Below are 22533 nucleotides of genomic sequence, written 5' to 3'. Positions count from 1 at the left end.
CATGCGGCAAGGGCTATGTGCCCAGTGTGGCCAAGTAGCTGTTGCTGTGGCTGGGTGGTGGCCGTGGGGAGAGACGCTATTCAGCACCGGTAGCACCATGGCAGATGACTCGCATGTGGAGCAGATTAATCTTTCTTCGACTGATGGCCACACGACCCCAACAATTTCATTTGAAGGAAAAGGTTCTTACAGTGCAGAGACATATGACCCCAAAATGTTCCCTTCTCTGTCTTAGCCATGGGAGAAACGCAAGGCTAAGAGACAAGGGGAAGAGTACTTCTCCCAGTACTTCGTTCGTTCTTGGACCGATGGGGATTCCTTTTTGACCACAAAGTCCATTATTCTTTGTTGAACACCTTGAGAACAGCTAGGGAAAGTGGCAGAAATCTCGAAAATGAAGAGTGATTCGATTCTGATTCAAACTGCATCCCCTACCCAGTCACGAGTGCTGCCCGTCTGTGCTAAGCTGGGTTGCATTTTTGTAACTGTAACTCCTTGTGAAAGTCTCAGTGTGTTACTGGGAATCATCTTCCACTGCAAACTTCTTTTATGGACTGATAACGAGTTACGTGCCACTGTGGAGCAACGGGATGTGCATTGTGTCCATTGTGTCCAGTGGGGACCAAAGGATTGTTGGGTTTCTACTGGAGCCTTCATCTTGTTCTCTGAAGACTTGTTGTTGCCTGAAAAGGTTAAGGTGAAGGTTAAGGTGACGGTGTATCGATGTTATGTGGAGCCATATGTACCATCCCCCAATGATGCTTCAAATGCGTGGGATTTGGGCACATTTCTTTGTGTTGTAAGGCTAGCTCCATCTGTAGGAATTATGGATGTCAGTTACAAGCAAATGTCTTTGTGCCTCTCCCCTCGTCTGTGTCAGCTTTGGAGAGCACTATTCCTCCTGTTCTCCAGACCGCACCATCATCCAATGGAAAAAGAAAAGCCAGCCTGCTGACTTATCAAGAGGCTAAGAAGAGGTAGTATCATTTGCATCCTTTACTTACAGCGACGATGTATGCTATGGCTATGACAGTGCCATACTGCCTACCAACAATCCCCTTACCCTTTGTGTTTCTATGTCAGACCCTTGGGGCTGCTCATCTACACCTGTTCCCCTAGTGGTTGGAGGTCCTCCTATTGAATGCACAACACCCTCCCTGTTGGGGATGTCGACCCCAACTGCCATCTGGAGAAGCATCTCTGTCGTCCAATGTCTCTCACCAGGAAGGGGTCCCTCAGGATGCTCCCAGGTTTTTGCTGTCCCACAACTAGATGCCAGCGTGTTGCTAAAGGATGCTGGTTGTAGGACTTCACATTCCTCCTCTGTCCCTGAACCTAAGGCAGACAAGCCCTTGCAGACATCGAATTCATCTAAAGGGAAAAAGGACAAGGAGCATTCCTCCAAGAAGAAAGAGATGTTATGGCCTCCATGGTATTGGACCTGGCATTTTCCACCTCGGTATCTGAGGCAGATTTCCTGGTGCCCCCTGTGGCTCCAGACAATACCCCCCCTCCCCCTGCTCCCCTCCGCACAACCTGGTTTATAAAATAGTGTGTACTGATAACTTATTCTTGCAGCCAGTGGCAGCCCTTAACACTTGCACAGGATACCAATATTGTGCTTCTCCTGTGGAACTGTAGCATTTCTTCTTGAGCTTTGATGTTTCTTATGCATTTCCTCTGCTTTCTGTATTGTTCTCCAGAAATCTTGCTTCCTAGAAATTTGTATCTCAACTCTCTGTTGCTGTCGGGTCCATTTAAGAATAATGCTGACTGAGAAAGAGTGCTGACCAGTGTGTGCGTGTATGCCCTAAACTGTGTCTACAATGAACACAGTCACATGATGCATCTTTGGAGCCTGTGATTGATCATGTGAGGATATCTCCATATTTTATCGTTGGTAATGTGTGTCTTTTTTCCTATGGTAGTCACAGAATGCGTTGTTTGCATTGTGTTCTCTGCTCCCCCTGCCCTTCCTAATTCTGAGTGCCCATAACCCATTGTGGTATGGAATGGTAATCACTGTCCACAGGAAAGTTATTGTAAAATTTGTTTGCACAGGTTGATCTTTTTTCTCTTCAGTACTGGTGCCTCACCCCCCCCCCCCCCCCCCCCCACACACACACACACTTCAGTATGGCATATTGCTCTTATTCGGCCGTTGGTCTTTCCATTTGCAGCCCTGGCCTTCTCCCCACCATACACTGCAGAGACCATGATGACCTGTGTGACAGTGATCACTTCACGATCATCCTGTCTCTCCCTCAGCGTCACTCACCTGGAATCCACCTGGATTGGCTCTCAACAGTGCTGACTGGGATACCTTCACCTCTGCCATCATCTTTGGTATGTTGCCACATGCAGGTATCGATGTGGCTGTCCAAAGCACAATTGCAGCCTTTCTATCAACAGCCAACGTAGTGATTTCCTATTCCTCAGGATCCCACTGTCAGAAGACGGTACCGTGGTGGATCTCCGAAACTGCAGTGGCCAGTAGGGATCGCAGATGAGCTCTCAAATGCCATAAGCGACTTCCACTGATAGAGCACCTCGTTATGTTTAAATGGCTCTGTGCTCTGATCCGCACCTGAAAAACAATACAAACAAGTATTCTGGGAACGGTGTGGTATTACCATTGGACTGCACACCCTTCCTTCTCAGACAGGGGCAAAGATTTGATACATCTACGGACACCAGTCCCCCACAAGTGTACCTGCTACCTACCTGAATGGTGTTGCCTCTGCTGACCCAGACACTTTCACTGAAAATTTTGGTCTGCATTATGCCTGAGCCTGTGCATCTGAGAATTATCAGTCTGCATTTCGTATCCTCACTTATCTTTCATTAAATGTCACCTGGAACTGTGCAATGCTGCCTTCAGTGAGTGGGAACTCCTCAGTGCTCTAGTCCTTTGCCCTGACATGGCTGCAGGGTCAGACAGCATCCATAGGCAAATGCTCAAACACCTGGTGGTGGACTGCCAAAATCCTGTCCTAGTCATTTTCAACTATGCCTGGAGTGAGGGTGAGTTCCCATCTCAATGACGAGAAAATATGATCGTCCCAATACTGAAACTGGGTAAACACCACCTTGAAATGGGCAGCTATTGCCCAGTAGTCTGACTAACATTCTCTGCAAGTTACTCAAACATGTGGTGAGCCAGCAGTTGTGTGAGTACCTAGAGTCACAGGGCCCCCTTAACCAAGTGATGTGGCACAGTGGTTAGCACATTCAGGAGAATGACAGTTCAAACACGTGCCTGGCCATCCTGATTGAGGTTCCAATGATTTCTCTAAATCACTTAAGACAAGTACTGGGATAGTTCCTTTGGAAGGGCACGACCAATTTCCTTCACACAATCCGAGCTTATACTCCGTCTCTACTGACCTCGAAGTCGATGGGATGCTATATCGTCTTCCTTGCTTTCAATCAGGCCCTTGTGGCTCTGTCCCAGAGCAGTTACCGCCAAGGCTGTTCTATCTCTGACAATTTGGTCTGCCTGGAATCTTCTATCCGGATGGCGTTTGCCTGCCAACAACACACTATTGATGACTTCTTTGGCTTTAAATGGTCTTATGACACCATATGATGTCAACACATCCTCGTTGCCTTAGATGAGGGGGTGTTTCTGGGGCCCGATCCTGATTTTTGTCTGGAAGTGCTTATCACACTGTACTTTAAGGATTCAAGGTGGTCCTTCCTGCAGTACCCTCATATGCAAGAAAATGTGGTCCCATAGGGCTTTGTTTTGAGTGTGCCCCTATTTCGAGTGGCTATCAATGGACTAGCTGCAGCTGTGGCGTTTACAGTGTCACTCTCCTTCTGTGTTGACGATTTTTGCTTTTAATACTGCTGCTCTACTGTGGGTGTCGCTGAATGTCGACTGCAACGTGCCATATGAAAGGTACAGTCGTGGACTGTCACCCATGGATTGGTTTTTGGTTGCCAAGAGACATGTCATGCACTCCTGTCGTCGTCGTACTGCCCACATACAACCAGAAGTCTTCCTTGAGGATCAGTTGCTGAATGTGGTGGAATCTTATCTTTTTTTGGGACTGCTCTCTGATGCCGAGTTGATGTGACTTCCTCATCTTCACCAGCTTCAGCCAAAAATGCTGGTCACACCTTTATACTATTCGCTGCCTCAGTAACACCACCGAGGGTACAGATCGCTCTGTGCTTCTGTGGCTTCACAAAGCTCTGCTCCTGTCCCATTTTGAATATGTGAGGAGCTGTATGGCTCGGCATTGCCTTCAGCTTTGCTGATGCTAAACGTGACACGCTATTGAGAGGCCCAACTTGCGATGGGTGCCTTTTGGTCTGTCCCTATGACCAGACAACGTGTGGAGTCTGGGATACACTCTGCAGACCTGGCACCAACAACTGCTGTTCAATTCTGCAATACGCATTTGCTGCTTTCCTGAGCATGCGAACTACCATTCTTTCTACCATTCTTTTTCCTGGTGGAGAGTTCCACTGCCTGTCAACGTTAATTGTGGTACCAGCGATTCAGCTCCGACGAAAAGATGAAGGAAGAGGTTCATAACTTTCTGAGCAGCATGGCGGCGGGCTGGTATGGCATGGGCATACAAAAACCGCCACAGCGTCTACAAAAATACATCGACAGAAATGGTGATTATGTCGAAAAATATCTAAATGTTCAGGCTGTAAACTGATGTAAACTATTGTAAAAATAAACAGGTCTATGTACTTATAAAAAAGTAGGAGACCTTACTTTTGCGATTACCCTCGTAATCAAGTGAATAATAAGCTCCAAATAGCAGAAAAACGGCAGCTATAACGATGAAAGTGTGGGGGCAGCAACTCCTCTAAAGTAGCAGCATTTTTGCTAATCTAAATTTAGGTAGCATAACCACGAATAGCAATATGCAGAATAGTGATAACTTACAGTTAATACAGTATGCAGATTATACCAAATTATTCACTTGTTTGCGTCGCTGGTATTTTCGTTACAGGAAAAAGAGAAAGAGCCATTCTATTTTTTAGGTCTTCCGCAACTATTTATAGTATTGCTAAATCTCTGTTTTAATCAGTTATGCTGCTGCGGCACTGTGGAATTGATACATGATACTGTAAAGAGGAAGTTTCTCGGGAAGAATTGAATTGCAGCGGTGACATGCAGCAAATTAGCGACGTATGAAACACTGAAATTATTTCGGAGCAGATATTTCTCCGTTTTTACTTTCTGGCATCTTATGTTTAGTAATCGTTCATCTTTAGGGGAACAGAAATACGAGGGTGTGCTGAAAAGTAATGCCTCCGAATTTTCTATGTGAAAACTTTTAAAATAAAACAAACGTTATTAACATTCCACATCTTTATTCTTCTTGTCTACGTGTTTATTTCTCGACTTAGTCATCTTGGCGGCAAACACCTCTCTCCCAAATGGAGAACAGTTTTTTGATACCGCCACTGTAGAATGTCTGACTTTGTTGATGAGGCCACAACCCCGTCTCTTCGTGCACCGCTTCATCACTATCAAACGGAAGTCCTCGAAGGTGTTCTTAAAGTTTTGGAATCAGATGAAAATCGGATGGGGCCAAGTTAGGGCTATATAAAGGATGACCGACGACAATGAACCCTAGGTGTCGGATTGTTACAGCTGTCGTAGCGCTCGTGTGGGGTCTGACACTGTCTTGCTGAAGAGCGAGTTTTGCGTGTGTGGACGATCACTTCGAATTCTAAACTCTGTACAGCACGCTGTTTCTCACGCACCGACAAGTTGCGTTACACATAGCCATGTTACACGCTAGAATTCGGAGCTCTCTAGCAGCAGGAGACTTCTAATGTGTAGACATGGAGAATAAAGATATAGATTTTTAATGTATATTTTATTTTAAAAAATTAAGAGTCTCATATAGAAAATTCGGAAGCATTACTTTTAAGCGCGTCCAAGTATTAAACAGATACTCATTCTCCACGTCGTAGATACTAGTAGTGCAGTTTCCCAGTATGTCTACTTTAAAATAAGCGTGGTGGCTTGTATATTAGTTTAATTCGGAGGTAATGACTCTGAATTTCATGTATAAATTTTAATTACAACTGAACAACGCTCGAAATGTGTGTGTACAGTTCCACACTTCTAGTCTACAGAACTTGTCTATCACGTGTCTCATAGATATATGGCCACACAGTCACAAAAATTGTCCTTGCAATACAACCTCTTTATTACGTTGTATCTTGACGCTTTTCAATACATAATTATAACTAGACTTCTGTGGTACGTGCCTATCAAAAGTAACTGGACCTCCTTTTGACATATAACGATTTGCATCCATAGCAGCAACACTCATTCGTGATGGTTGTTGCTTATAAATAAATGTGTAGGAACAGAGCAGATAAGTTTAGTATTAATAGTCAGACTTACAGTTAGCGCAAAGTGTAAACAAGCTGCGTTATGCTCAAGTCATCTGACAGTTACGGTTTGATGTTGGCAACTTGCGCAGTACGCCATGCTTATTCGGTAGGCATTCCTGCTCTGTGTTGGGTGCAGTGACTGGAGCTAAAGATGAATTTAAGCTAGTGTAACGTAATACTTTTGGCTGAATGAAGTGTTAACTTACCTGCTAAAAGGTGTTGCATGTAAAGTGACACGTCGATTAATTCTTTACTGTTCTCCACATCTGCCTTTCAGGGAATAATGACGTATCTTAGTATTTCATAATAGTTTACGTTTTGGAATTAGAACTGAAAGAATTGTGTTTGTTACTCGTTAGCATGATATGCTGTTATCATCTGGTATCAGCTTCTACGTACTCTGTGCAAACTTACATACGTTTCTTTCTTTATCAGACGTACCACATCTATTTAATGTTGTTCTGGCCGCAAGTTGCATACCCCAAACGCCAATGGAATTGAAATAAAAAGAGCAAATCTTTCCGGAACGCCTATCAAGTGGATAGCCCGGTAAACTGTATTAGTTAGAGGTACTGATGAGCTCAACGAACTCGAAACTGACTTTGCAAGAAGGGCATTACGGAACGTTGGGTTAAATGTTATTTTAATACGAAGTTACTGCTTGGACCTAGTCAGAGACTATACAGTTACTCACCACATTCATATACGTATTTGATAGACTTCGAGGGAAAAGATGCATTTGGCGGCCTGCAGTACTTGCTTTATCCACATCTCCAACCATGAGTGGAAAGGGAACGAGGCAGATGAGAGAGGTAACAGGTGTCCTCTACCCAAACCGTATTGTAGTCTCCTGATTAAGTATGTATATGTAATCAGAATGCTAGTTTTCTTGATGCTATGACATGTAAAGATAAACCTATTTTAAGACCAGGAGGAGCTACCACGTTATTGTCTCAAAGCTGAAAGCCTATATTTATTAGTAACAGTGCACCTACGAGTGAATATAATGTTGCTGTGATCTGTAAGAATGCAGCATACATGTGACTTTTTGTGAGAGAGGAACAGATGGTAATGAAAAGGTATGCGTGTTCAGAAAACTTCCACCAGTGACGTTTTCCGGAATAAAAAAAAAGCACTAAGTGCATGCTATAGATACACATCGAAAATTTCAGTATATAAACACTGTGAATTATTACATCTTAACATTATTCAGAAGGACTGTTGTTGGGTTTTAAGGTTGGTCATCTCCTGCTTTTCACTGTACCTGTGCCTAGCGCGTTTTCGGCGTGTATTCTTAGTATCAGTACATTTCAGCAACATTAGCTGTTAGATTCGCGCTTTTCTTAATATTTCTGTCAGGTAGTGGGCGGTAGTTCGGGTTCTCCGCCCTGATAAAATGCAGTACAACTACGATGTTACGTTCAAAGACAGACGTCCGTGAGACTCTACAAGAAAAGTACGTTACAGTGTTTGCTGTGCTCGTCATGAGTTCTGGTCGTAAATGTTCTATGAAGTGTAAAGTCATTTATTCTACCTATAACTTTTCGATATAAATGGATAGATCTTCTGTTAACTGTTATGTCATAGGCCACCAATAAAATAAAGCTTCAAACGAGGATCAGTGAATTACTGTTATTTAATTTGAATTTTATAATTGTAATTACAGAACCAACAATAACGTTGGAGCTGTTCAGATAACAATGCAAATTTCTTAGTCAAATATTCTGAGTTCGTTAATACATTTCAAACAGATCACTTGCCAGTTATAATGAAAGGTGTGTAAAAAGGCCTGCGAGAAGAGAAAAAAAACAGGTTTTTTACGTTATTATATCGGCAGTGTTGAGTAGCACGGTAGACCGTTGAATTCTACACTTTAAGACTCCCGGAATTTAGTATCAGAATTTGTTGTACTCTTCTGCTAAATGATAACCATATTTGATCGGCCATTGTTGCGCTTGTTTGTAAAACGAGTGGTGTTATTTTATGTTATGCCTGAAAGACCGGCGAGAAGTACAAATCGATTTTTCTTGCCAGAACAGTGATTCGCAGCCTGTGTTTTGAAACAGCACCTTCACGTAAATTAAACCGTTCAGAGAAGACGGAAGGTGGTCTAACATCAACGCACACTTGAAATTTGTCGTTGGACTGAAATGCGCTTTAGTTAGCATTGGTTGCGCCTAGAAACTTATGCGTGAAACTGATTTCCTGCGAGTGTGTTCGTCTACAACGAGAAGGATGCGCCTACGCCATCATGTTTGGAGCTGTCTCTGCGTTAATTTTTTATCAACAGTTCTGTCTGTGATGGCTACGCAAATCTTGTAAGTTGTAAATTATGTTCTGCTTTCACTGCTTTTCTTGTTATCTTTAACTGTCGGCACGAAATTTAAATAGTGTTTTGATTTTAATTTCTGCTTTTAGGAATTCACCAAGCGTTTCACGATGCTACAAGTTAAGCACGTGTGATAACAATTTTTTTTTGTCGAGAAAGACCTGTTCGTGGAGAGGACCATTCGAGGAAATGTTCCTGTAATGGCTCTGCAAAACGACGCAGGGTAATAAAGCACATTTTCGCTTGGTGATCATTGACAGTTGTATACTTTCAGCTTGACACTAGATGTTCCAGTTGAGTTCGCAGTTTGCCACGATAACCGCACGGGCGCCGAGTCCGAAACGGCGCGCATCTGGCCGTTTAGTTGAGAGCGACCAGCCGCTGCTCAGTAGTAGTAGTCGTCCTCGTCGTCATCCAGGTCGAAGAAGGGGATGATAAAGTCGATCAGGAAGAAGGCAGAGTTGATGACGGCGAGCGACCCGCAGGCGAGTCCGCAGGCACGGCCGTTGTAGTACAGCGGCGGCCAGCTGTGGATCCTGCGCACCTTGTCGATCAGGTTGCTGCCGGCGGCCATCTGCAGCGTGGCACCAGTCAGCGAGTAGACCATATCCTGCAGGCAGCAGAGCGCAAGTCAGCACGTGGCGGTATCCAGCCAGCAGTCATAAACACTATAATGACACCAACGATTATGTCCGTCATAAACAGCAAGTCCCTCTATAAAGTTTTGAAAACACAACTGGTCAAAAGTGTGCAGACGACCATTAGTGGACATTAATATGGGGTGTCTCTACCCTACGCCTACACAGAGTGATTCAGCTGCCCCTACCAATCGGTTTTATGCAGCCCTCAACGCCTTCAAAAAGCGCGCGGGAAGCTCATATTTCTCGCTCGCTATGTGCAAGCCGTTTGTCTTACAGAAACAATCAACACGATCTTTTTGTATCGAATTGAATGTATTTAAATTTGGTGCTGTGATACGTTTTCGCTGGAGGCCACAGTTTTCGAGTTATTGAAGAAAAACGCGTTTGCAGGTCACTTTTGTAAGTTTTCTTGAATAACTCGAAAACTGTAGCCTCCGGCGAAAACGTGTCACAGCATAAAATTTAACTACATTAAATTCCATACAAAAAGATCCTCTTCATTTCTTTTATGTAGGACTAATATTCTGCACTTCGCAGTCTAGAAAATATGAATATTTTGCGTGTAGTTTCTGAAGGTTTGCAGGTTGCTTAAAACCTATAGGAAGAGGCAGCTAACTCACCCTTTGTAAAGGCTTGAACTATGCTGGGGACACTTTCGGTGATGTGTCTGAACGTATGTAGGGGAACAGCTGCCCAATCTCCTTAACGACCGAAACCATGGAAGGTAGTGATGTAGGATACTGAGGTTTGGAGGGAAGTCGACGTTCTGACTCATCCCAAATGTGTTCTTTTGGGTTCAGGTCAGGACACTGGACAGGGCAGTCCATTCCAGGAATGTTGTTATTATCCATAAACCATTGCCCCATATATGATGATGTATGATAGGGCACATTATCATGCTGATGAAAAACATTGTCTCAGAATTCTTTCTCTACTGTACTCAGTACACAATGCAATAAAATGTGTTCACATCCTTCCACATTTAGCGTTTCCTTAAACGCAATAATGAGAACTCCGTAACCACGACAACATCCCCAAAACGTAACACTACCTCCTCCATACTTCACTGTTGGCGTTAAGCAAGATTAAAGGTACGTTCTCCAGGCATTCGTTTCCCCAGACTCTTCAGTCGGATTGCCGCAGGGTGTAGCGTGATTCATCACTGCAAATCACTCGTTTCCAGGCATTCACTACCAAGAGACGTCGCTCTTCGTTTAGCATTGTCTACAGAAATGTTTGGCTTATGAGGAGCTGCTAGATCATGGTTCTTTTTAACTCCCTACGCAAATTTTGTTCTAGCTGGACTGCTGGCAACACTTTGGAACTCATGACTAATTCCTTCCTCTTGTTTTATCCGATTTTTTTTTTACCAGCGCCCTCCGCAATGCTTGACGGTCCCTGCCCGTCAGCACTTATGGTCTGCCTGGTCTTGTTTCACTGTAGCTGTTCCTTCGCCTTTCCGCTTCACGATCACATCACCCACTGTTGACTTGGGAAGCTCTGGAAGGGTTAAAGGTGCCTGATGGGTTGTTACTGTCGTGACCAGTCCACGTTCGAAACTCTCCTCACCGATCTATTATGTTGGTTCTGCGTATGTACTGACAATACATTACTTCCCGCCTCCTTTTATACTTGCGGGTGCGCCTCTAGTTGAAATCTAGTGGCCAGTTCCACATTATCTAGGGGTGCCGGGATAATGTTGGACAGGTATTGTTGGTCAGATAGTGTAAGTCGCTTCTCAGATCGGACGAATAAGGCTTGCAATACCAGTATGATCGATAAAACACTATGCTGTTGAAACGAACATTGAGGCCGAGGGCAGCTTCACTGACTTACTTAATAATTATTGTTATTACGAGGGTAGCCCTGGAAGCAACAGCCAATTGCCCATTTCCGCTGTCCAGATTGATATAAGGCTTCTGTAGAAGGCTAAATAGTTTCCTCGGCATCGGATCTCAAGAGTGCCAATTAAAAAAGTTCGTTATCGTGAATAATGTGATTATTTACGATTAAATCTGTATAAGGAACTCCCAGAAGCTATGAGGTGAGTTGGCACTCCATTTTTGAATTCTTGGAAGTCATCCACCTACAGTGTATGGTGATGCAGTTATGAACAGAAGGGTTATGAGCAAGTTTCAAGAATGAATTCATTCGTCACAGAAGATTGAAAAATCACGTGTAGAACTGCACACTGCAAGAGAGACGCATAAACCTAGACGAGATACACATTTTTCAAACCAAAATATTTCTAGTTCTTTTTGTTGGTGAAACTGTTTCCGAATATTTTGGCTGTATCAAAACTGGTGGTCTCTGGGATCCCAGCAACTGAGTGATCAACATGTGAAGCAGATATTGGCTACAGCACTGGTATTTTTTACGCTCTATCACTAGATGAAAAAATGAAATAATCGTGTGGCATTATTGGCGGAGTTTCTCGGCCGCCTGGTGCAGGTCATTCCATTTGACGGCCTTCAGCGACATGTGCGTCGATGAGGTTGAATGTAGTATCTCCGAATGAAGACGATCTCCGACCCGGGAACTCAGCTAATGAAAACACTTTCCTTGATCATATTGTTGCTAGTGTTGAGCCGTAGGCGTCTCATTTCACCCCGGGGTAAGCGCAACAATCACTCAGATTTCGTGCACTCTCACCACCCAGAAAACCACTAAAATGCGAACAATCACGGTTAACACGAACACTCGTGCCAAAGTTCTTTTTGTTTTTATTTATTATCTTTTTATAGTAAGGGTTTTCTCGGGGTGGGTTTCATGCCAAAGGGCGTTACTCTCTGCGCAGATCGACACTGTGACTCCCTTAGAAAACAACAATCGTAGGCGTGGCATGCCTTCCCGAAGTACTGTGCTTCTTCTCGACAGTGCCCGTCCTTAACATCAAAGCTCGATGAATGCGAAAAGAAAACTGTTGACCACTAACCCTACGGCTAAAACCCCGCTTCTACGATTTTCTCCTTCTTACGAAGATCCATGAATGAGAGACGTTTTGGAAATGATACCGAGGTGAAGAACGCAATGACCATCTGGCTTAATGGATAGCCGCCGACAGCTGACTATGACACTAGAATTGTAAAGCTCTTGGACATACGTGACACATGCTTAAGTATCAGAGATGGTTACGCAGCGAAATAAATTAAAGTTCAATTTTGTAACCGATATGTTTTATATCAATAAAATAATGTATCTCTTTAATTTAATAAGAGCAAACAGTTGTTACTTCCTGTAGTATTACCCTTACTTCGTACAGAATTGGGAGTCGATAAAAAAAGCAGTAATAAAGGTAATTTTAACCACAGAAAGGTACAGAGGGAAATTCCAACAATGATTTTCTGAGCCTTTTCAGATCAGGACAGAAATATTACTAGGAATTTATTCTCAACAGTCATCTGCAGTTGCATGGTGAATGATATTCAGGAGTGGCTTACGATATTAAAGATGGCTCTGGTCAGTCTGTTGAAATTGGGCCGTAGAAGAAGAAATGTAAATAGGATGCCTAAGGGATGATATATCCTTGATATCTTTAATTGCTTGAGAGGAACTTAATGTGTTGATGGAAGTGACAGAACAAACAAGCGTGTAAACTCTCTTTGAAAACACAAAAGTAACTTCAACAGTCAATGACAACACAACCCATACAAGAATCAAACGCGGAATAATAAACGGCGTGGCTAAAATTGAATACCCTGACGAATGGAAATAAGTCATATTTTCGCTCCAAACCAAAAAAAGACAGTTTTCCAGTATGTTAATGTGAAGAAAGATAAATGATAAGATCCATGACACTTTCCAAGATGTCTGTGTTCTTTCAATGAAGCAGAAATTATTCCGAATAAATGATTGCATCTTCCAAGATTATTACCCCGCATTGTCACGCTTCTAAACATCTAACTTTCGTTTTGATGACTAGGACGAAATAACACAACCTCGTGGCCGCAACAACTGGCATATTTGGAGTAAATATGCTGCAATTATTAAGATCTGAAAGGGGAAAAATTTCCGATGATAAAAACTCCTGTTGACCACTATTTAAAAGTTTTGCACGTAGATCTTAGGGGGATAAAGCTGTTGTGAAAGGCCAAGACAGCCGTACAACAAATATTTCAGGGAATGACATAGTTTTATCCTAGTCCTTTACTTCAGGCCTTGTAAGTGTGTATAATCGTTAATACGCCCATTTTAAACGATATTTTTCTTTGGTTGTTATTTAGACACGAGAAGTAAAATCTCTTCTATTATTAGATGTTACGACTACGAATACTTTCCCGGACTCTACTTCAAATGCTTCAGAATAATCTACTGTTTGTAACTCTATTCTGATGACCGATGGGACCGTTTTTCCTTGTCCCTGTCTTAGAAAATTAGTTTGTCTCGACGAGGCTGTAGTTGTATCTACGAAAGGTGATTGCAAACGTCGTAGTGTGAGGTGGGGAGCGTACTGTAGGTATTATCAGTACAAACGGTTTTGATACAGGAAATGGTGAACTCGCCGTATAAACTAAGCAGCGAGGTCCATAGTAACAGCATAAGAATTTTTTACCCCAAAATTTAAACACCGATAGATCTTATTGCTTAGTTCTTCATCTCACTACCTGTAATTACTTCTTCAGGCGGAAGCTGAAGAAAAACCTTTCTCTCGTCGTTGGGTAACATTTGCGACGTAAAATCGCATTTTCTACAATATCTTGAGAACAATGAGAACGGCATTTCTCGAAAAAGTGATGGGTGGCTTCCCAAAGCGACTGCAGCAGAGCATCCGACACACTGAGTTCATTTGCAAGATCTTTTTTTTAAACGACATAACCGACGCCGTGAGCTGTAAAGGAATATGTCGGTTTTATTCAAAGAAGTTAGGTGCTCTAAAATTTATTTTGTTTAGAATAATTAATGGGATCAACGAGAACTCTTCACATTGTTGTTAAGACTTTAAATAAAATACGAGTTAGTGTATGAGGTGACGTGCTGGTGCGTGCGCGGGCACTCACGATTTTGCGCGGTATGCGCTCGTTGGTGGAGAGTCCGATGAGGGTGACGGTGACGATGATGATGTAGCCGCCGTACGTGATGTGCTGCAGCACGCCCGTCGACATGTTCCCCGGCAGCGTGTGCACCGCCAGCGCCTGGCACACCATGCTCAGCACCTGCACACAAACACGAGATTTAAAGAATACAAACCTGTCATTGAAGTCCAGCACCAGGCTCGGACATGTTTTTTTAGCTTTACCTCCAACGGTGTTCTCTTTTATGCAGTATATTACGCAACAGGCCATAGAAGGCCAATAAATATGGGCCCGAATACACATACCGGGTGATCAAAAAGTTAGTATAAATTTGAAAACTTGATAAACCACAGAATAATATAGATAGAGAGGTAAAAATTGACACACATGCTTGGAATGACATTGGGTTTTATTAGAACCGAAAAAAAACAAAGTTCACAAAATGTCCGACAGATGACGGTGGACAGCAAAACGTCAGTGCTACCGTGACGGGTGAGAGGTACGCCGATATGTTACAGAATCGCATCATCCCCAGCCTGCCTGATAAACACCTGCTGGAACGTACGATGTCTATACAGGATGGCGCTGCACCCCATATTGCTAGACACGTGAAAGATCTCTTGCGGGCGTCGTTTGGTGATGATTGTATGCTCAGCCGCCACTTTCGTCAAGCTTGGCGTCCCAGGTCCCCAGACCTCAGTCCGTGTGATTATTGGCTTTGGGGTTACCTGAAGTCGCAAGTGTATTGTGATCGACCGACATCTCTAGGGATGCTGAAAGACAACATCCGACGCCAATGCCTCACCATAGCTCCGGACATGCCTTACAGTGCTGTTCACAACATTATTCCTCGACTACAGCTATTGTTGAGGAATGATGGTGGACATATTGAGCATTTCCTGTAAAGAACATCATCTTTGCTTTGTCTTACTTTGTTATGCTAATTATTGCTATTCTGATCAGATGAAGAGCCATCTGTCGGACATTTTTTGAACTTTTGTATTTTTTTGGTTCTAATAAAACTCCATGTCATTCCAAGAATGTGTGTCAATTCATACCTCTCTATCTACATTATTCCGTGATTTATTCAGTTTTCAAATTTATACTGACTTTTTGATCACCCGGTACTCTGCGAGAGCCTAACGTGACATCAGTCCATGGCACTGCATCCCTCTGCCCTTCGGCTTAAGAAATCACTCACTCTTTTAACTACAACTGTTGCCCATGACGTACGGCACAGACAAAAGGATGACTCGCCCCCTTTCTGTGCTTCTAATCGCCGTGCACTACTTCCAGGATCTTCCACTAATTGCATCTCAGGCACCTTCATCTCAGACGTGCGAAGTTATGTCAGTAGTTGTGTTTATCTTCAGTAAACGTATTTCCACTGTAATGTTTCCTCGAATTCGCGGTTGTGCTATGCATGGTCTGAAAAACCAGCGTGATATTGTTAGTGCGAACTTTTAACAATGGAAAAAAGGGTGCAGGAACGCACTTAATGTTGAGGGCATCCTTTGGTAACAACAGTTAACGCCTGTCACTAACTTGCAGCTGGATTAGCAGTTAAGAAACTAAAGGATCCATCTGTATCCAACAGATGACGGCCTTCCGGAACGGGAGTTACTGACATCACACGAGGAAACTTCGTAGAAGTACAGAATCTAACAAAGGGATGTTGTAGATAGACCGTCCAAGATCCCTGTGTTACTCTGTCTGAAGTTATTGCACATGATAGCGAGTGTTGTAACTGTACGCCTCACATTGGATGGCGGCCCAGCTCTGAACTATTCTGCGCATCCGGCACTACTAACTTCGCACAGCCAGTGGCATGCAGTCTTCCTCGGAACACCTTGACGTCAGTAACGCTGGACAGCGATAGATGCTTTCAACAGTCTGCGGTGTGGCCGTACAAGAAAGGCGGGGAATTCATTGTTGTTGCAGAAACACCATGTAAAGCTTGGCGACATGGGAAATGTTTGCTACCTCTCTGCCACAATGAAGTAAGCAAACCTCAGCCACTCCACACTTCCTCCGCCTCCCCTCTCTGGGCCCCTTTCTCTCTCTCTCTCTCTCTCTCTCTCTCTCTCTCTCCCTCTCTCTCTCTCTCTCTCTCTTTCTCTCTCTGCGCAGAGGAACCATACGCGCACTACAGAAAGTGTAAACGTAATTACGATCGCGGAGAAGTGTGGAAACCATGGAAAGAAATTAAAGTATCTTTGGACATTGATGCAAACGTCAGCAACTTCTCCAAGTGGATAGAACATTCTTTATGACTTTGGTTTAGGCGACCAATCTTGGGGATATAGTTAATATCTTCAAACTAAGCATCGATAGTGCGAATGGCTAGACTTTTCTTTATCCCAGGCTAAATAAAAATGAAGGATCATTCTTCGTGGACTCTTTGTTATTGAATAGACAACTTATAAGAAGAGTTCTAAGGCGATCGTGGGAAAACAGGCAGCTAAATAGAAGAGGCGCACGAAGAACTGGATTCCCTACCATAAAACGATGCAGGACATAAGTCACGACCAATTTAATTGGAGGTAGCATAACTGGTTTTGTGTGAGGAGAGAGTAACACACACACACACACACACACACACACACAGAGAGAGAGAGAGAGAGAGAGAGAGAGAGAGAGAGAGAGAGAGAGAGAGAGAGAGATCACCTTTCACCACGGCAAATGCTGTTTCACATCCGCATGAATGTTATACAATTCACTCATAAGTGTTTGACAGAGGGTTCATAGGACCACTTTTAGACTACCGTTCTATTCTCGAAGAGCACGCTGGGAAAATGAGCATCTAAATCATTCCGTGCGAGATCTGATTTCTCCTATTTTATCATGATGAACATTTATTCCTATGTTGATTATTTTCCCAAAACTAGCTCACACCAGCTAGTCCATCGTTGTAAGTCGCTCGTACCCGTCCACTTCCAGTTGCTCTTTCACACTCACTCATGTCGCCCAACTCACTGTCATTGTCTCTGAGTGGCTCTCTATCATTGTCTACCGTGTCACAGCCACAGTTCACTTCGTTCTGTCCCAGTACTACAGTCTCATCTCACTGTCACTTTCTCCCTCTTGCTCTCTCTTACAGCAAATGTCTGATTCATTTCTTCCTCTCTTCTCACTGTCATCATCTCACTCTTCCTCGTTGACATTGTCATGCACTCTGCAAAAAGAACCAAGCGGTTTCCTCAAATTTGCCTGAGCAGGAGGAAGTGTGTAATTTCATAATTTGACCTAATACTGTAGGATAGTGACACTAAAAGGATACTTCTGGGTATAGAAATGGTCCCTAGCTAAGGGGCTGTCCAGAACACTTTGACCCTGCCTTTTTGTCACCCGTAGAAACCGAGGTATTAACACTTGAAAACCCGGTTTTTATACGCGGCGTTTTGTAACGTATTAAGTGCGTATGCTGTCGCATGCATACTGATTAATTCTCTTGGGGGAAGTTTTAGTCATTACCTGGTTACTGTAGACAACGGCGCCTAACAAGGGAGTTGGGGAGGGGATGTTGCGGCTGTGCCACGGTTGCCAGGCGTTGTCTGTGGCCCGCCGCCGCCACCCTTGTTTGTGCGCCGGTAATGAGCTGTCGCTAAACAGAGGCAAGGCCTCTGCCACGCGCTGATTAGACCCTGCCTCCGACACAATCGCACCGGCGCGCTCCGTGAATGTCGTATACTTCCAGTCTTACTCAGTTTTTCCGAAAGCTGTATGATCATTTTGTGGCTCTCTCTGACTTCCTGCCTGACGGTATGGTGTATCAGCAAAGAATTTTATTTCGAAGTAGTCACAATTCTTCAGACAGTTACCTGTGTTAAAGTCAGGACTTGCATCACCGAACTAAGTTTTGAGAATACGTTAGTGAAAATTTGCAAGAGAGATTCGATACGGTCTCCTGCTGTCGTTTAGGGTACTTACAAACACGTGAAAGACCAGTTCACTGTTGAGATACGTGTGAAACGAGACCAGCGCTGTAGACATCGAAAATAACTGTCTTGTCGTTTCAGCTTTAACGTGCTGATGTATTTGCGGAAGACTGCGTTGGGCAAATACCTTTGTGAGGAAATGTTGGACTACCGCAGTATAGATTCACTTGCGGACAACAAATATAACAGTCTCTGGCTTGTTGAAATGGTTATGGTTCAAATGGCTCTGAGCACTATGTGACTTAACATCTATGGTCATCAGTCCCCTAGAACTTAGAACTACTTAAACCTAACTAACTTAAGGACATCACACAACACCCAGTCATCACGAGGCAGAGAAAATCCCTGACCCCGCCGGGAAGCGAACCCGGGAACCCGGGCGTGGGAAGCGAGAACGCTACCGCACGATCACGAGCTGCGGACGCTTGTTGAAATGTATGCGAAAGAGTGCGTTATTACACGTTTTCCTGTGCAACTTGTGTTGTTTATAATCACTGGAATTTTGAACTTACAGGAGATCCTTTATGTAAGAGCACCGGTCTCTGTGGGAAGAGCGAGGTAGCAGTGTGGCGCAGCTACGGCTGGGGCGCTGAACCCTCTAATGTTCCTTCCATCCTTTCTGGGGTCAATAATTTAATTGCCATCATTTTGACATTTTGATATACAATTCCCGCAGAGGCTGCGTTTTTTATCCAATCTAGCCGAGAAGATGCTTGTCACACGGAAGAGTTTTTAAGAGCTACTCTCGCACGTACTATACACACTGTGGTAGAAACGGTTTCGCTACGAAGTAAAAAGCTTCGAATGAGAATTTCCACGCCGTTGGCAAACCGTGTGATGTAAATATATCTCGTGATTATACGTAAGTGTAACTTGTTCTGTTGGCGACGACCTACGGAGCTCTAAAAGTAGCACAGTGTACAATTTTTCATTCGGTTATTAAATTAAGAAAGGTTAGATGTTTATCACGGAATCGACGAAGGTTTAAAATTATTTTGGGGGACATTCGCTATAAGAAATTTCCGTTTAACTTGCGCTAAAGATGTTACTAATAGACATTTGTGATGAATACCGACACACTACTGCTTTTCTGCCTCTTGTGAAGAGCAAGTCCATTTGACAGGAAGCCACTTCATACGTTTGTCACGAAAAGGAATTCTGAAGGGAGCTGCAGTCTACAGTGGAAATACTGTGAAAAGCATTATTTAAATACTCCAAACACGAAATCAGGTCTTACTTGCCGATCCACAAAGAGTTAGTTTGAAAATGTTCAAATGTGTGTGGAATCTTATGGGACTTAACTGCTAAGGTCATCAGTCCCTAAGCTTACACACTACTTAACCTATATTATCTTAAGGACAAACACACACGCCCATGCCCGAGGGGGGACTCGAACCTCACCTCCGCCGGGACCAGCCGCGCAGTCCATGACTGCAGAGTTAGTTTCTGCCGTAGACCTGAATAAAATTTCTGGTAAGCTTCTAAAGCGGTATTGAGCATGTGAGCTTGCGCTTATGTCCAGCAAAATGTTGAGATAATTGCTTGCCGTGATCTGTGAGTCTTACTTCGGCGTCTAATTTTGACACATTAGCCGAGCTTAACTGCAGGTAGTCTGCATAGTCTGAGTAACCACGAAATTTACGTTTCGCTGAGTTTTTAAGTGTTGGCGTCACAAGAACCGGCTCCCGTGCGTGCTGTGAGCGCACAGTACTCGACGTGAGCGGCCGCTTGTAGCCAGAGCAGCGCAGCGCCGTGTCGCGGGCGAGCACTCACCAGCTGCAGCACCTTGAGGCCGATGCGCACGGAGGTGGTGAACGACATGGCCGGGAGGCGTGCAGCGACTGCGCGGCGCCCGTAGCCGCCAGATGCGGGACTGCTGCTCCGCCCAGCAGCTGCCGGCAGGTGGCAGGGGCCACACGTGGCGGTCAGCCACTACTGTGCAAGCATCGCCACACTGCCTGCACCACTGGCCACACTCGCGGAACCGTCGCCTTCTGATCCATAGTATCCGGACACACATTATTGGACATTAAAGGCGCGTACACACTAGGCCAACGAACCACAGACACTGGATTCTGGTGCTGTGGCGTTCGGCTTCACATCCTCACCAAACAAACGGCTCGAAGCCAAGAGATTCGGCCATATGGAAACGCAGTCGGCTCTGATAACTTGCCGACGTTGCCCCCGTTTTGTTATTGTTATAAAGTAGCGTTTTAATTACAATTTCACGAGCTCATATTATGCGGGAAGAAGAGAATTTAGCAGCCGTCGCATGTGCAGTGTTTATTTTACTATAAGAAGCTGATGGTTGGTGGTGGACCTCTTTTCTAAAACGTAGAGGTGTGGAAGAACAAAATTAGTGTCGCCTTGAAGCTGAACTGGAATATGAGCTATTTCATTATTTTTTCCGAATGAAAGCTTCGGATTTCGAACTGTTATCGAATTCCGTAGGTCCTAAAATTTCCAAAGATGACACCTCTTTAGGAGAGCTGTACCTGCAGCAGGAAGATTACTACTAATTGGTAGTTTTGTTTCTTTCTCTTTGTCGTTAATGGCGGAAAAAAAATAAAGACTCCATTTTCTTTTTCAAATCCTACACATTTCTTTCAAATGGCTCATTTATTTCTCTCAAAGCCTCTAATCTTTTCAATTTGAATTTATAATTGCAGTTCTTAGAGGCCCATAAACATGTCCATTCACAATAAAACTCCGTCACCTTTTCTCTCTCCATATTGCAGCCCATACTTAAATATTTTTAACCGCAGTAAATTCACAACCCTAACGAGGGCGAGCAATTATTGCATGGGAAAAACTACTTCCAAATTAAGTTCTTCAGAACAGCTGCAAGTCGAACCCAATACGTTTGATTGGCCGATCTCGCTCCTTAATTTAACAGTTACCTGCTGTACATTAAAATGTAAATTCCAGAGTTTCTGGTGGTCCTCCTGTTAAATTAAGGAGCGAAACTGGTCAATAAAACATACTAAACGCGCCTTGTCGCGGTTGTAAAAAACTTAAATACGAACCCGTTCTAGAGACACAGGAAATCGCTACTGAGCGAGCGAACATTCGACCCGGTGTCCACACTAGGAGAGGGGTCCCTAGGTCAACCAACCGCCACCACCTCGATGTTACGAAAAATTAAGCTCTAGGGGACTATCTGAGGTCATCAGTCTCCTAGACTTAGAACAATTTAAACCTAACTAACCTAAGGACATCACAGACATCCATGCCCGAGGCAGGATTCGAACCTGCGACCGTAGCAGCCGCGTGGTTCCGGACTGAAGCGCCTAGGACCGCTCGGCCACGGCGGCCGGCCCGATGTTACCGCCAGCAGACCAAACCACAAGCAAGACGAATCGCTTTGTTTGCTCCGATTTCGGCCCGTACACACCAAGCAAGTACCGGCCAACGAAGCGCTTGCCTGTCGTTCGTTGGTCTTCGTTGGCGTAGTGTGTACGCGTTATGTCCCCTTGGCTTTTATGAAGGCGTGAACTCTCCTCGAAAGACTTTCAATCAGGTGTGTGAATGTCTGTGCGTGGATGGCAGCCCAGTCTTCTTCAAAAGCCGAAACCAGATGAGTTAGTGATGTTGGACACTGGTATCTGGAGCGGAGTCGACCTTCTAACTCGCCCCAAAGTGCTCCACTGCGTTCAGGTCGGGACTCGGCAGGCCCCCTCCATTTCAGGAATATCATTCTCCACAAACCATTGACTCACAGATGCTGCTTTATCATGCTGATTCAAACAAATATCGTCTGCGAACTGTTCCTCTGACACAGTACAGAATGTTGTAAAATGTTGCGATCCCTTTCACATGTGCCGTTTTCTTAAGCGTAATGACCGGAATACATCCTAACCACGAAACACATCCTCATATCGCAACACCACTTCCTCTGTACCTCACTCTTAGCGGTATAGGAGTACATGATGGCAAGCAAGGTTCTCCAGGCATTTGCCAAACCGAAACCGTTCCATCGGATTGGTACAGGATATAGGATGAGTCATCACTCCAACAGTCACCTACTGTCCAGTGCCGTTGCTGTTTACACCACCCGCGGAATCGCTCAGCACTGACTACACAGATGTGTGGCTTATGAGAAGCTGCTCGACTATTTTTGCCAATTCTTTTCAGTCTCTTATGCATAGTCATTATGCTAGCTGGACAGAGCGTAGCACGTTGGATCCCTTCCGCTGATTTCATGCGATTTTTTTACAGCCACCCTCCGGTATGTT

The 22533-nt window shown here is 44.2% G+C and overlaps 1 protein-coding gene across 1 annotated transcript in view; it reads right to left on the bottom strand.

Moving 5' to 3' along the window:
* Positions 1-8075: 8075 nt before the first annotated feature.
* LOC124596195 overlaps positions 8076-22533 on the bottom strand; it is a 52393-nt gene continuing 37935 nt past the window's right edge. Inside the window, exons 4-5 of the mRNA XM_047135239.1 lie at positions 14346-14501; positions 8076-9317 (exon numbers count right to left, since the gene is read on the bottom strand). Of these exons, the coding sequence (XP_046991195.1) occupies positions 9093-9317; positions 14346-14501 (381 nt within the window). The 3' untranslated portion in view covers positions 8076-9092. The remainder of the gene's footprint in view (positions 9318-14345; positions 14502-22533) is intronic.

Source organism: Schistocerca americana, chromosome 2 (genome assembly GCF_021461395.2).
Source record: "Schistocerca americana isolate TAMUIC-IGC-003095 chromosome 2, iqSchAmer2.1, whole genome shotgun sequence".
Taxonomy (NCBI): Eukaryota; Metazoa; Arthropoda; class Insecta; order Orthoptera; family Acrididae; genus Schistocerca; species Schistocerca americana.
This window is presented reverse-complemented; position numbering and strand designations above follow the sequence as displayed.